This window comes from Leucoraja erinacea, chromosome 20 (assembly GCF_028641065.1).
Source record: "Leucoraja erinacea ecotype New England chromosome 20, Leri_hhj_1, whole genome shotgun sequence".
NCBI lineage: Eukaryota > Metazoa > Chordata > Chondrichthyes > Rajiformes > Rajidae > Leucoraja > Leucoraja erinaceus.
In genome coordinates this window covers 32,109,839-32,125,788 of record NC_073396.1, presented here as the reverse complement: position 1 = coordinate 32,125,788, position 15,950 = coordinate 32,109,839, and the positions used below count along the sequence as shown (strand labels likewise).

Sequence of the window (15,950 nt, the reverse complement as noted above, 5' to 3'; positions counted from 1 at the left end):
AATCACTCCTTTCCCAATTCAAGACTTTAACTTGAGAGGGAACATTTTCTGTTTTTACGACTGCTTTGATACCCACGGAATCAGAGGGAGAGAGAGATTGTGTGGGAGATTCAAGAGAGAGTTTCATATGGAACGATGGAACAATGAAATTCTTACTTGCTGCAGCTTAACAGGGTTACTATTATGTTTCTGTTCCCCAAATATTCCCCATTGACACTTCCACAATCTCACCTGCTTCATTTCCAAAATTGAGCTTAAACGGAATTCGTTGGAATTCCTACGTATTAATTTAAGTTCTTTGAACGCTCTTAACTAATTCTGCCTCATCGAAGCCACCGAGGCAATTCCAATCAATATTGGCAGGTAAAATCCCCCACTACATTAACTCTGTTACACTTAAACCTTTAGGCACTTTATTCACATGTCTGCTCCTCCCGCTGTCTGTAGTATTCTGTGTTGATGCATTGATGGAAAAAACATCTATAGATGCTCCTGAACACATCATCAGTGATGTAACCTGGGGTCATTGGGTGTTTCGGGTCTTTCAACATCAGACACCCTCACCCAGGCGACCCAGCCGTGCTTGATGCATATAACCATTGGTATCAAAAGTATAATGCTGTCAAGCAAATCATATTTATCCTCTGTTTACATTATTCTCTTTGAAAATCAAGCTTGTACATTTGTTCATCAACATCTTATTCAGGAATCTTTAAAATAAATGTGTTACAGGTCAGTGTGACCACTTGCCTGTGTGCTAATCACTACCTTTAATCTAATCAGTTGCACTGTGGTATTTCTCCTATAAATCACTGGGGTTGCAGCGACCGATTTTCCCCAGTGTTGCTTCTGAAGGAAGACAATATAAAGGTGAGACGGCGATGATGTACAGGATTAAAAACAACAGGACTCCCTGGGGTTCTGCTGCCAAATGAAGGCACCCAGGGACAAGGAGAATATCAGAAAGTGAATTGGACATGGTTGCTAACACTTGCCTTCTGGCCATTTTACTGCACTTTAGTCTAGACGGCTTGTCAAGGGCGTGGGAGGAGAACACCTATTGTTTCTTCCAGTGGCAGAAGGAGACTTGGGGGCAATGATAACAAAGAGATTAATTCAAGCAAGCATGTTGTGTCGTGACGTTGTATCCTGTTAGAGTTACAGACTGATTATAAAATGCCTCTGTGATCCGTGTTGGTGGCTGTGTGCTGCTGCTTTGCTGCTGCGCTGAAGTACATCAGGCTGCTGTTTTTTATCTGTTGTGGTGAAGCAGTGCTGTCGTTACCCACAGGACGATGTACAGGTGGCACAGAGGCGTCGCTTCACCCGCGTGGAGATGGCACGGGTGCTCATGGAACGCAACCAATACAAGGAGAGGCTGATGGAGCTGCAGGAGGCTGTCAGGTGGATTGAAATGATCAGGTGGGAAAGCACATCAGCATTCAGTACTGTCTAGAGAAACATATTTTACCAAGTCTCAGTGGTGGGTTACATGATATGTGCCCCGGCATTCTCTATGATCTCTTTATTTTGACTATTGAAGATAAAATGGAACAATGCATGCCCGAGCCCAGCTGATATATGACAAATCTCATTCATAATTTGCCAACAAAGTTATTAATATTCCTGTCTAGGCATGTTTTTAATCACACCATTTTTTTTTTTGGCATTGATTTTTGCCATTGACGTTTTATTGATGGGTTGTGGGTGTTGCAGTCACAATCAAGATTTATTGGCCTAATTTCCCCTGAGAAGCTGATCTGAGTTCAGGGCCGGCATGTTTCCAGAAAGGAGGCAAGGTAAGGCAACAAGGGTGATGACAATTTGGTCTGAAAGGAAAAGTGAAGCGCATGTTGGGCTTTGAAAGATGAAAACAGGCAAGTCCTTTAATGAAAATAAAGCAAGTGAGAAAGAGCTCAAACAGGCGATTAGTGGCCATGCAATGTCATGATGACTGTGATTAAGGAAGTTCCCAAGGTTATTTATTGCCTTAAGACAAGAGGGTAAAAGCAAAAGGGTAACCAGGTAAGGCTACTCAAGGATAAAGGAGGGAAATTGTGCTTGGAGTCGGGGGATTTAGGCGAGATACTCAATGAGTACTAAACATTTGTATTCATCAAGGACCTGGAGGACTGTGAGACCAGTGTGGGGAATACTGATATGCAAAGGCAGATTGAGATCAAGAAAGAAGTGCTGTTGGGCCTCTTGAAATTCTCTGCCTCAGAGGGCGATGGAGGCCGGTTCTCTGGATACTTTCAAGAGAGAGCTAGATAGGGCTCTTAATAGCAGAGTCAGGGGATATGGGGAGAAGGCAGGAACGGGGTACTGATTGCGGATGATCAGCCATGATCACATTGAATGGCGGTGCTGGCTCGAAGGGCCAAATGGCCTACTTCTGTACCTATTGTCTAAAGTGGTTGAATCCCCAAGATCTGATAAGATTTATGTCAGGTTGTTGAGAGAGGCAAGATATGAGATTGCGGGACCCTTGATGAAGATGTTTGTATCTTCTCTAGCCAAAGGTGAGATTTCGGAGGGCTGCAGAGAAGCCAATTTTTTTCCCACTTTCAGAAGGGAAGTAGAGATAATCCAGGAAATTGTAGGCCTCATGCCATTGTTTGGGAAACTATTGGAGAGGATACATTGGGATAGGAATTACTCTCATTTGGAAGATAACTGGCAAATAAGACACAGAGGAAGGTGACGAAGGTGATCGATAAGGGCAGGATGGTGGATATTGTCTACATGGTATTTAATGAGGCATTTGGTAAGGTGAAAGGCTAATGAAGAAGATTAAGGTGCATGGTGATGATTAGGATCCACGACGACCCGGTTATTTGGATTCTTAACTGGCTTACTCATAGAAGACAGGGTTGTGCTGGGAGGGTGTTATTCTGGCTGGAGATCTGTGACCAGTGGAGTTCCACATGGATCTGTTGTTTGTGATTAATATAAATGACGTGGACATGGGTGTGGGAAGGCTGTTAGTGGGATATAGATCAACTACAGAAATGGGCTAATAAATGGCAGATAAATTTTAACCCGAGCAAGTGTGAAGTGTTGACATTTAGGATATTAACTGTATACTTTCAGCATATTTTCAGCACACCATTGATGTCTTGTAAATTCCTTTGAGAATGATGCAGGGAAGACTGATTTTGAATGATTCTAACACCTACAATATAAAAATTGTGGAACTGCTGCTTCTCTGACCAACTTGGAGCCATGGTTGACTTTGAAAGGGAAACATTTAAATGAATGAAACCTAATTCAGGAGAAATTATCTGGGAGAGATTATCTCAGTTTGGATAAAAATGAATATAAAAAAAAAATATATATATATATATATAATGTGTGTGTGTGTGTGTGTGTGTGTGTATGTATATGTGTGTGTGTATATATATATATATATGTGTATGTATGTGTGTATATGTGTGTATATATATATATATATGTGTGTGTCTATATATATATATATATATCTATGAAATGTTCAACCTCAATTTTTTTTAATATCCATTTTTATCCAAACTAAGATAATTTCTCCCAGATAAATTTACATTGGAATAAATTTACGTTGAGTAAATCAGGTGGATAGCGGTAAAAACAGAAAGGGGAATTGTTTGATGGCTGATTAAAATCTTTAGAATGATGCAAATACAGTAAACCACTAGTTTACCAGCTACATAGAGAAGGCTTTTGACAATATATTATGTGAAAAATTACTTATTAGACCAAAAAACAATTCAATTTAGGATATATAATTGGAAGCCAATTTGGTTAATGGAAAAAGAAGGATATATCTGAGATGAGATTAATAATCCTAGTATGGGAAAGAATTGAGTTAGACCCTACAGGTTGGTTCTTGAATCTTGCTGTGTCTAATACATCAATGAACTGGTTGTCAAAGTAAAATGTAAATGCTGACAAAGAAAGGGAGGGCAATGGAACAGCAGGAATTATAGATTAATGGTCATTGCAATTGCCAAGACAAAGTATCAACCACTGATTTAAGGATAGACATAAGTTTATTGAATTGCCAGAAAAAGCCAAAGCATAATGAACGGATCATCGTTTTCAATGTCCAAACAGTGTGACAAGCAATGAAGAAAGCCAATGTGTTTAGATATTTTTCGTAAGACCATGCAGTCCAAATCCCTGGCAGTTACAGAGCACAGATTGTACTTCATTAGTAGGAAATTATTGACATTCGGTTGCCACAGCACTGAAATCTCCATTCAAAATGATTTAAAAAAAGATCTTTTGGATTGATTCTAATTGCAAATGCCATGAGCTATAAAGAAAAGTTGGAAAACTTTGATCTCCAAGGTCAAAAAGATGGACAAAGCAAAATTGTTAAAAATATTGTAGGGACTAGGAACTGCAGATACTGGTTTACAAAAAAAAGACACAAAGTGCAGGAGTGACCCAGCTGGCCAGGCAGCATCTCTGGAGAACATGGATAAGTGACATTTTGTATCAAGACCCTTTTATTGGATCTCGGTGGTTAAATTGTGAATATATATCCAAAGCTATCTGGAAAAGCAGAAAAGCAGAAAAGATACCCACATTTTAGATGGGGTTTTAGGAAGAATTTCTCCACCAGAGTATAAACTAATATTTTGAGGTATCTTAATAGAACCATTCAAAATAAAACTTGAAAATGCAGGAAGAGTTTAAATTGCAGGAAGAGTTAATCTTCCTGAAGGATAGGTTTAGTAATCTGAAGAGACCTTGACTTCTCTTAGATCTGCTCTGCTGAACATGGTTTATTCACATCAATGGCAGGCAGGCCTCTCATGCATTGGTGTGGCTATTCCATAGAAGCCATGCATGGAATGAGTCTCTTGGCTTTCTCCATATGGTGTACATCTTTCAATTAGATATTTCACAGAGTCCATGGAAGGTGTGGAGAGCGAAGAGCTCATGTTAACGAAGAGAATTGTGCAAAAACCTTACGGTACTGCTGCCACATGTTCAGTGCTGTGTTTCTAACTCGACTGGAAGTTTAGTAGTACTAGCACTTAGAAAGATTTAATACTGCTGTCAGTTCAGTTAATATAAATGTTCACTTTTGCTGATGTTGCAAATAAAACTTGCTGAGTAATTTGTGTGCGGAATAGCCAGCAGCAGCATTACTGGATGTGATACTGGAGTTTGGCATCGCTCCAGGCTGCAATGGGATTTCCAGTAGATTTGACAAAATGGATCGAAATGGTAGTTCAGTAGTTTGCGTTGCTTTGAAGTAAGCCTCGTGCTCTCCTTGGTCCAAGTTCAACCACTGTTTTAAACATATTACCTGCAATCGAAGAGCCAAATTCCACTTAATCAGGAGCACACCACCAATTTGACACCAATTTGTTTGGAATCAAGTAGACATTGGACATTGAGATTAAGTGTGTGTACAATGTGATATTTACTTGTTCAGTTTAGTTTAGTTTATTGTCATGTGTATGGTACAGTGGAAAGCTTTTGTTGCGTGCTAACCAGTCAGCGAAAAGACAATACATGATTACTATTCTATATTTTAATATATTTGTTAATATTCAATAGAGCATCTCGAGAGTATCCGACAATCCAGGAGAAGAAAAAGTCAGGAATCTGGCAATTGTAAGTACTTTTGTATTGGAGATTAACACTGTTAGAATAAATGAAAAAATCTATTCGACGTGCCTATTTATTTTGCTGAATAATTAACAGGTTTTTTTTTCATCAATCGTTTCAAGATAATCAAAATATCACGATAGGCATATGGGTAGCTCAAGAGTCTGCAATGGTCTTGTTTGTCAGACTGCTTGAAGATGTGAGCAGACCTTAAAGATAGATGGTAGTTTATGAGCCTCCCTTCCACAGTGGGGAGATGCTCGAAGGTCTTTCCATATATCCGTCTCCTACGGATAATCTAAGCAGTGTTGGGATCCAGGAATCGAGATTGAGAGCATTCTTTGTTTGTCCATTCATGTTTCCTCAAGGATCTTTACCGAGGACTAAGCTTTTCATCATAAATGTTAATAGCTTGGACAAAGGAAGTGGTTACAGATTTGTCGATGTTCACTATTGATTTTCAAATGCAGTTGTAATTAGCTTTTGAAGATGACAGTTTAGTTTAGTTTAGAGATACAGCGTAGAAATAAGCCCTTTGGCCCACCGAGTTCGTACCGACTAGCGATCCTCACACTTAAACATTATCCTACACACACTAAGGACAATTTTTTAAAGCATTTACACCAAACCAATTAACCTACAAACCGGTATGTCTTTGGAGTGTGGGAGGAAAGCAAAGTTCTCGGAGAAAACCCACACAGATCACGGGGAAAACGTACAGGCAGGCACCCGTAGTCAGGATCGAACCTGGGTCTCTGGTGCTGTGAGCACTGTCAGGCAGCAACTCTACTGCTGCGCCACTGTGCTGCCCCTTTTTAAAAAACAGGCCCATGATGTCCACACTAAACATCGATTACATGCTCACACTAGTTGTGTAATCCCACTTTCGCAAACTTCTACCAAGCCAATTTACCTACATACCTGTATGTCTTTGAAGTGTGGGAGGAATGCAAAGATCTCAGGGAAAACCCATGCTGGTCACTGAGAGAACGTACAAACTCCGTACAGACAGCACCCGTAGATGGGCTAGAACCCGGGTCTCCGGTGCTGCAAGCACTGTAAGGCAGCAACTCTACCGCTGCGCCACCGTGCTGCACTGAATGGTGATATGGATTTGAAAGGACGAATAAGGATTGTTTCCCCATTACTCTGAATATGGGATTCAAATTGAGTTTGTGGGGGAGAGTTTTGAAAGTTAACTTGTGCTTTTTGTTAGTGCCCAGTGTGATGATAAATGATAAATATACATGGGGAATAAAAGGGAAAACTCCTTTACACAGCTGCCGTTTGTGATAGAGATCTGGTAGGCATTTTGTCTTTGGATCCTCACCCTCGTTGTTTTCTTATCCTCCAGCTTCAGCCGACTCTTCAGCTCCTCCTCTACTGCTCAGCCAGCTAAGAGACCACCCGTCCTTCACTACGCTGCTCCTAACACCTATGGTTCCTCTGGTTTCACCAAGGGCCGACGCCACACCATGTCCCAACTATCGACCACAGACAGATCTCATGCCATGGATTTCCTGCCTGAGGTGTAAGTGACAGCAAAGAGGTGCCGCCTGTCCCACATGCACAACACTGACATGCAGCCCGCGCCCATGCCACAGGGTTAATACTCTTGGTCATTTTCATTATCTTTGCTGTTTATTTTCATTATTCATTTGCTTTGCTGGTTATTTGTTTTGCTCTTTCATTTGTAATAATTGGTTACTCCCAAAGAAAGATTGTTTGCAAAATTCACGCTGTCATGTATTTTACATGAAGAGTTGGAATTCTGACAGTTTAAAGAAGTCATCTCATCTTCAAGACGCTCAGAAGAGGGGGTTAAAAATATTTCTGGGATTGCATACATTTCTTTGCAAAGACTTTCATCTAATTTGTGATGTTGATTGTAGTATCCGGGTCATACAGTGTGAAGAAAATGCATTAATATCCATCTTAGACCAGTCATTAAATTGGCATGTTCCTTCAAACCCTCCTTATACTGTCTAACTCGGGAGAGCTTCACAGCTAAATTGCCTGATATGGTCAATTCTCTATTTCTACAGTAAGCAAGCATAAAAAAAAATCAACTCCCAAAGAGTTTTTACAGACTTTTCTATCGCACAAGTTCCAAAAAAAAGAGGCCTGATTGGGATTTTTCTTTAAACAAAACCAGAAACAATGTTTTTAATTTAAGGGTTCACGTTGATCAAGGAAAATTTTGCAAACTCCATTGACAATCGAATTCTTTAAATTGCACGTGGGAATATTTAAGTGTTGATTTGGGCGAGTTGAACATACTGCAGGAGTGCAGGTACATAGTTCCATGAAAGTGGCAACACAGGGAGAAAGGGTGTTAAAGGCCATGTTTGGCGTGCAAGCCTTCATCTGTGTGTTGAGTACAGAAGTTGGGACGTTGTATTACAGCTGTAAGGCCACATTTGGAGTACTGAGTACAGTTCTGGTCACTCTGCTGTACGAAAGATGTCATTAAACTTGAAATGCTGCAAAAAGAAACTCATGATGCTGTTAGACAAAGATGCTGGAGAAACTCAGCGGGTGAGGCAGCAGCTATGGAGCGAAGGAAATAGGCAACGTTTCGGGCGGCCTGAAACGTTGCCTATTTGCTTCGCTCCATAGATGTTGCCGCACCCGCTGAGTTTCTCCAGCATTTTTGTCTACCTTTGATTTTCCAGCATCTGCAGTTCCTTGGCTGATGGGTGACTTTGTAAAGATATATACATTCATGAGAAGCATAAATATGGTGAAGCATGATACCTTATAGTCTTTCCCCCAGGATAGAGGTGTCTACAATTAGAGTTCACCTTAAACTAAGGTCAGAGGGGAACGATTTAAAAGGGACCTGAGGTACAGGTTTTTCCACACAGGGAGCAGTGGGTATAGGGAATGAGCTGCCAGAGAAAGCAGGAGAGGTGGGAACAATAATAATCGTTAAAAGATGTGGGCAGATAGGACATGTTTGGAGGGATATGGGCAGGTGGAACAAACTTGGTCGGCATTGATCAGATGGGCCAAAGGCCTGTTTGTGAGCATTATGGCTCTGATTATGTTCAAATGAAGTTAGGTTGATGCTGCTGTGAGATTATTATTTGAATTGGTAGTTTGAGTTGGAAGTTCAGTTAATATTGAAATTTCAGTTTCAATGTTTATGCAGTTGTTTGTATTTAATTAATTTAACTTTGTAGATCAATATCAACAATTGATTGATGTACCACCACAGCAGTTAGAACCCCCTAATTCTTCATTCTAATTTTGTGTTATCAAAAATGTAACTTGGGGATTAACATAGTTTTTGAGATGGATTAGATTAATTGCAATGCAAAGAAAATATCGTTAGTATACAAAGTGTGAAATGGCAATTTATATATTTAATGTCACAACTGTACTGCACGGCACACAAATATTGACGAGGCTATTGAAATAAATTTTTTTTAAGGAGAGATTGGTCACACTTGACGTGTTTGGGGAAACCTGGAACCAAAATGGATGCAGAAGATTTTTCCATATATAATTTCAGCTGTCAATGGTCAAAGCTCTGGAATTCCCTCCCCAGACTTTGCCTTTCTACCCATCACCACCGGTGGATGTACCTTCATCTGCTCAGGAATTCTACTTGCCTTCCCTGGACCTCTGGTTCTCCATTCCGCTTTAAAAGGCTACTTGAAGTCAACCTCTTTGACAAAGCTTGTGGTCATCTGTCCTGATATCACCTTGTGTGGCATGGTGCCAAATTCTTTTCAATTAAGCTCTTGTGAAGTGTGTTGGGTAATTTAGCCACATTGAGATGATGTCACCACGCAAATTGTTACTACTGTAGGGCCATTCCTTCAGTTTCCCTTCTGCAGTTGAGCTTTCTAACCCCTCGTGCAATCAGTGATCTTCAGTCAAAGTCTGAAGCTCGGGCATCAGTGGTGCTTGTGGAAATATAGGGACTTCCATTTTGGGCCATAAGAGGCAGGCAGTGTGTGCATACGCCAAACACCTTCAAATTCAATACAATAATAACCTGGTAAGATGTTTACGTAATGCCGAGAGAGGCACAAATAATGGACAAGAGACTGGGGAAAAGTCTCCTGCTGTTTGAAATCGTGAGTTGAGGTTTTTGACATCCACCTGAGGACCTGTGGTTTAACATCTCATTGTAAAGGCAGCTGCTCCAGCATTGCTAGCGTCTCTCAGAAGTAAAAGCTAGATGCACGTTCCAGAATTCTGGGGTCAATGTACAATTGTTTCATTCAGAGACCGAACTGCTTCTAATTGACATTCTCAAACATTTGGAAAATAAGCTTTTGTCTTTTGTAATGATTAAAACAAAAGCACAAAAACCCATTAAGGCCGAGCCTACATGAGATGAAGTAAATTTTCTACTGTTCGGCACCTTTCTCCCTCTACTGCTTGAAAGTGGAAGGATGGCTCAGGTAGTTAGTTGGTGCCCAGTTCGCACTTGATTGGAATCTACCATTGCACCCTTGCATTCGTGAGCAACTCGCTCGTTTGACCCCAAATGTCCATGTTTACCTGCGTTTGCAAAATCTAAATAACTCTGCTGTCAAAATGGCAATAAAGGTGGAATGCTAGTCTTGTTGACTGTACCTGTAATGGGCATTATTTTAAAACTGTTACCCATTATTTGTTTGATCTTGACGGTAGTCATTTTCAGAGCAATGGGCAATGCTAAATGGCTTAATAAAGAAGGGCTCAGAAGTCACGTTATGTGCTTCAAAAGTTGCCATAAGCAAGTGCTATGAAGTAGATGTCCTCCTACTGTAATAGTCCACTCAATACTATGGTGGGGTGTGGGGGATGGTGGGTGTGTGGGCTGGCATGCTGCAGCAAAGGCAACGTTTCAGCTGGAGAAAGCTTGTGACGTTGCGTCCCTGTTTCATTGCTCCCAGGTTGGGGAGTATCAGTTAAGTGTCAGTTGCAATGGATCGAGGGGGAGGGGGGGAGGGGGGGAGGGATGAGGCTGAGGATGTGAGTCTGGAGGTGCAGAGCCTGAGTGAGTGTGGCTGGTTCTGTGTGTTAGGATTCATCGTAAATCCTTCAGGATGATCTATCTGCGAGGTTCAAAGCATTGAAGACCAGGATCAATGTAAGACAGCTCCCCTGTTAATTGACACTAAAGCAGGCCTTGAATGCTTTAGTTGGTTTGACACGCGAATAAATTTTAACCGAGCGTTATGATAATGTGACTTCAACTGCATTTGGATGCTCCAGTATCTGTTAAGAATGGAGATTGACCTCATGATTCCCATTTGACATCAATGTATACACTGCCCACTCCCATCTGCAGTATTAGAGTGAGACATGAGGAAATGAGGAATTCTTCCGTTTAGATAAAGTCGCCGTGCTTTCTGGGAGCTCTTGCAAAAACACACGTCATATTTTTGGACACCAGGGAGGAAATTTTGCCAAATATGTGAACTAAGTAATAATTATATGATCGCTGAATGTGATTTTGCTAAAATTCTATTGTGCCGCATATATGAACTTGATGAAGCCGAATTTTAGTTAAAAATATTAAATTGGTTTCTGGGCTAGCTTACAGCTTATATTTAGTGTCAAATTAGGCTTTCCTCAGGTTGGGGGGTGTGAGAGATAACATTGTCTCCCAAGTGAAGGAGCTGGAGAGAAACCTTTGAAGTAGAGATCAAATGACCAATGTTTATGGGGGAGGAGGTGATAGAGGAAGAGAGACATAGGTGGTCACATCTTTGTAAACAGATGGTCTATGTTTATGAGGGACCAAGTGACAAAGAAGATATACGATGTTTTTAGTATATCTTGTACCATGTAAAAAAAAGGTTTGATGTGATGCATTCTGTGGAAACCTTTTCCAGTACTTCTGACCATGACTAATGTCTGTGGAATGTGATAAGGGGACAAAAAACCTATTTAAAGCAATGTAATTCTGTTGTTCAGAGAAGAGGACTGGGGACAGTTGAGTGTCTACATTGGTCACTTAGCTGGAATCCTCGCTCCCTTCCATCGGCCGATGTTAAGTAAAGTTTTGAACTGGTCTACCAAAACAGTTTGTGTGGTGTCTGTTTATTAAGAAGCGAACCTGGTTTAGTAGTTAAGATAAGTAGCTTTTTCAAACTTTGGGCCTTGCAATAGGTTGTAGCCTGTTACATTTTTTCGCCCCTGGGCAAAGTGCTTATTTAAGAGTGATCAGTTGGCTCACTTATCATTCTGAAATTGGCAGGAACTGTGTAAATCCCTTCTAAATAACCCCAATTGTACTAATTTTAACGTTTACCTATAAAAGGAATAATTTCTCACTTTCACACGGCTTATTCTGAACTTTGCAGGCGGATGTAGTCCGTAAATAACTTTTATGTTAAAGGGAACCATGTGGGCAATTTCTGCACTCACTTGGTTATCAACCTGCTCTGTGTGGCGGAACAGAAAATGTCTTTATTTACTGATTTCCATCTTTAGTAGAGTGCACTCTTGCAGACAATCTTTCTTTTGGAGAAGTATGTGTTTTTGTTTTCCATTTTATATGTTTTGTTAATTTGAAATTTATGTTTTTTTGTAGACAGAAAGTGCCTATGGAGGAGAAGAAGCCAGACACAGATAATGAACAAGTGTACGGTCTATCAGCTCCTTGGGGCTTTGTATCAGGTTAGGGGTTAAAGTTAATGGTGAACTTGCTGATCTTGGGTGCTTAGAGTCCAGCAATTCTTGAGCTTTGTGCATTTAGAAGTGGGGTTAATGTGGCATTAGAAGCGGTGAGAATCAGAGATTTCACACGGGCACCGGGATATTGCGGAGACATTGATTCGGTACAAACTTCTTGGATTGTGAAGAAACGTTTCTTCATCACAAGGTTTACAGGATTGGTTTTGTGAAGTCTTCACCTCAAGCTGACTCTAGTTTGGAGGGAGGTGTAATCAAGACAACTGTGGGATTCAATTGTTAGACTTGGATAGGCTCATGTAATATTTCAGTAATGAGAAGGAAAGCAATTGTTTTTAAAGTCTTCAAAGCACTCATAGTTATTTAATGTGATGACTTGTGGCAAACAAGAAGGGAAAACAAAGTAACATGCTGGCTGAGATTGCAATTTAAAGAAGTGTGTGCCTGATAAAGGGCCTGTCCCACTTTCACGACCTAATTCACAACCTCTGCCGAGTTTGCCCTTAAATCATACTCGCAGCATGGTCATAGGAGGTCGTAGGTAGGTCGTGATGCTAGTCGTAGGTACTCGTGGCATCAAGTAGGTCGGGGCGTTTTTTCAAGATGATGAAAAATGTCCACGAGTGAAAAAGGTCGTGAATTAGGTCGTGCAAGTGGGACAGGCCCTTTAGTCTATAAATTCCCCAAAAATGTTTGTTAAAGATACCTGGGGTATTGACCAGTTGTGAGGTGATCTGAGCGAATGAATTGCTCATCAATGGGGGAACCTGTCAGAAGTAGAAACGGGAGAGTTAGCTGAGTTGGTTAATGCGTTGTATATTCTTCAGGGTAAAATTACTCTTAACATTTTCAAAACCGTAAAAGTACGGCTGAAAAGACAACTTCATTTATGTTGGGGTTGTCCTGCAATGGCCTGGGAATTGTAGCGTAAGTGTGCTCAATGGTCAGTGTGTGGAGCGCACAAGGGGAAGGAAATCTCTGGGGTCAGGGAGCTGGAGGTTGGAGAGCAGGTCAGACCTTCATGCGAGGGTGGGGTGCGAGGGGGGGGTCAGGGGGGGGGGGGGGGGGGAGCAATTGTGGGGCACGAATTGTTGCCCCATAGTTGGCGTGTTGCAGGGGAGGGCGGAGCTTGTTGTGGGGAAAAAAAAAATGGGAGTTATGTTGTCTGCTCAAAGTGGTTTATCAGCTGTGGCATTGTGCCCTATGACTGCAGTTGAGGGTGGACGTAAATGTTTTGGGGGCAGGATACAAATGGAGCTGGGGGGGGGGGAGGGGCAGGTCTGGGGGCGAGGGGGGGGGGGGGGGGGGGGGGGGGGCGGGGGGGGGGGGGGGGGGGGGAGGGGGGGGGGGGAGTTGGGGGGGAGAGATTGATTGCAAAATCTGCTCCTTGTGGGGCACGAAGGGAGTGATGGTGAAGATTGTTGCCCCATAGTTGGCGTGTTGCAGGGGAGGGCGGAGCTTGTTGAGTTGAGGGTTGGTTGATCACAATATCAAGGGGCTGGGGAAACATAATTGGATCAGATTTTGCCTGGGGAATAGCAGTGAGACCATAGCACTCTGGAATGTACATCGAAACGGGAGTTATGTTGTCTGCTCATTGGAAGTTGCTGTTTATCATGCTACATTTTTCTAAATACGTACAAAAATGGCATTGTGCCCTATGACTCGGCCTAGTTACATTAGTGGACGTAACCAACAGGCACAGACTAAACTTGTTAGAACGTTTTGAGGGTTAACAAGGATACAAATAACAAATTGCTGCCGAGTATCCTCTCCTGTCGTGAATATTATGTTTACAAACATAGTCTTATTTCTCAAGATTTCATTTATTTAAGATGTTAAAAAAAAACTACTTCCTATCAGTTTTATCCAATCTATCTTTCCCTTTTATTTTTCAATCTCTGTACCCAATTTGACATTGAATTCATTATTCTGTCAGATTCCGGGTCAGGTTCTGTATTGTTCACTAACATTCTCATCAATCAGGTTCGATTTGAAGATGCAGTAATTGTCTCTGTGCCAAATCCTCCCAGGTGTTTGTGAAAAGTGCTGTGCTTTGTGGATTATTGTTGATGAAAACTGAAAGGAAAAGACTAGAGGTGTGGAGGAGTTTTTTTTTGGGGGGGGGGGGGGGGGGGTCTAGCCTTTTTGAGTGTATTAATTAGCTTGCATTAGTTCAACAGTACTTAGACAAAAATGCCCTCTGGCATAATCTAGGTAGGCACTGCAAGCCCAGCTGGATGGTTGCTTCAGATTGCTTGTTTTAGTTTGGAGCAGTCAGACGAATTTTAAGATGAACTACCATGGAGATGGAAACAACATCAGATCATGATAATCTATACAAAACCTGGAAATGTTGGAAAGAAATCATCATTTGTGGAGATTAGATCAATTACCTCTCATTATAAACATTTTGTCATAACGCTTTGTGGAAAAGGTCTAGCACTGTGCAGCGCAGGTGAAGACTGATGTGACTTTTGGCCAGTAGAATTATGGGAGGATGTGGGACTTGTGTGTCAAGGTAGTCTTGAGGATCAACCATGACCTTAATGGATGGCAGAGCAGGCTGGAGAGGGCATGTCACCTCATCCCACTTCCATTTCTTATCTTTTTTGGGACTTTCAGGTACAAAGGAAACACTGTCGGTCAGAGTATGTTTAAATCTGCAACCACGTGGATCACCATTCTTTCACAAGCATTTAGAAAGCGTTTTTTCAAACTTTTGTGAACCAGTGAAGTGACGGTTGTCTTTCCTCGTAGCGACTGCACGTCAAGTGCTCGGCGGGAGTTGAAACGCGAGCAGTACCGACAGGTGAGGGACCACGTCAGGAATGATGACGGCCGACTCCAGGCTTGTGGCTGGAGCCTCCCAGCAAAATACAAACAGGTAGGAGTTCAGCTTCTCACAACATATCTCCAACTCCCACTCTCCCTGAGTTACTCCAGCACTTTGTCTTTTTATCACTGCCTTAATATGCTTCTGCATGATGTTGGCTCAGAAGCATAAACTGGTCAGGAAGAGGGTTCCTCGGGTCAAGAGTGTTTAATTGTCATTTGTACTGATAACGAAAATTCTTTCTAGGTGCACGTAACAGGTTAAAAAATATCAAGAAATTAATAGCCCGGATAATAATAATAATAATAATAATAATAATAATAATGTTTATTTATATAGCACTTTTCAACAAAACCAATATTTGAACCAAAGTGCTTTACAGAGATTGATTAAATTAATTGAACAGATCAAATGTCAATAAATCCATACAAAACAAAAAAGAGAAAAAGAAAAAAGACACAGAACAGTACACTATAGAAATCAACATGAAACGTCCCCCCACAGCAGAATTCACTGTGAGGGAAGGCACTAAAAATATCCAGTTCTCCTCCTCATAGTCCACCCGAGGTCGGGGCCTATATCTGGCCTCCTCAGCCAACCTGGTAGTGCAAAATACTGTAAATATTCCATAGTGCAACCAAAGACACAGCCATGGACGTTCATTGTTGATGAGGTTAGCGTTGTACAGTGTTTAAGAGCTACATGGATGCCGGAAAGAAGCTGCTCATTGAACTGGTGCCCATTGATGTCAGTCTCATCCTGTCTCATCTTCCTGATAGTTGAAATGAAAAGAGAACATGGCAGGTGTTGTGGGCCATTGGTGACATGGGCTGATGAAATGTGATATTAGAATACAAATACTTAAAGC

At 41.4% G+C, this 15,950-nt stretch overlaps 1 protein-coding gene across 1 annotated transcript in view; it reads left to right on the top strand.

Annotated features, from left to right (window-relative positions):
- The window catches only part of mapk8ip3 (mitogen-activated protein kinase 8 interacting protein 3), a 166,619-nt gene that overhangs the window by 93,573 nt on the left and 57,096 nt on the right, over positions 1–15,950 (top strand). Inside the window, 4 exon segments of the mRNA XM_055651804.1 lie at positions 1,292–1,422; positions 5,554–5,610; positions 6,959–7,135; positions 15,007–15,133. Of these exon segments, the coding sequence (XP_055507779.1) occupies positions 1,292–1,422; positions 5,554–5,610; positions 6,959–7,135; positions 15,007–15,133 (492 nt within the window).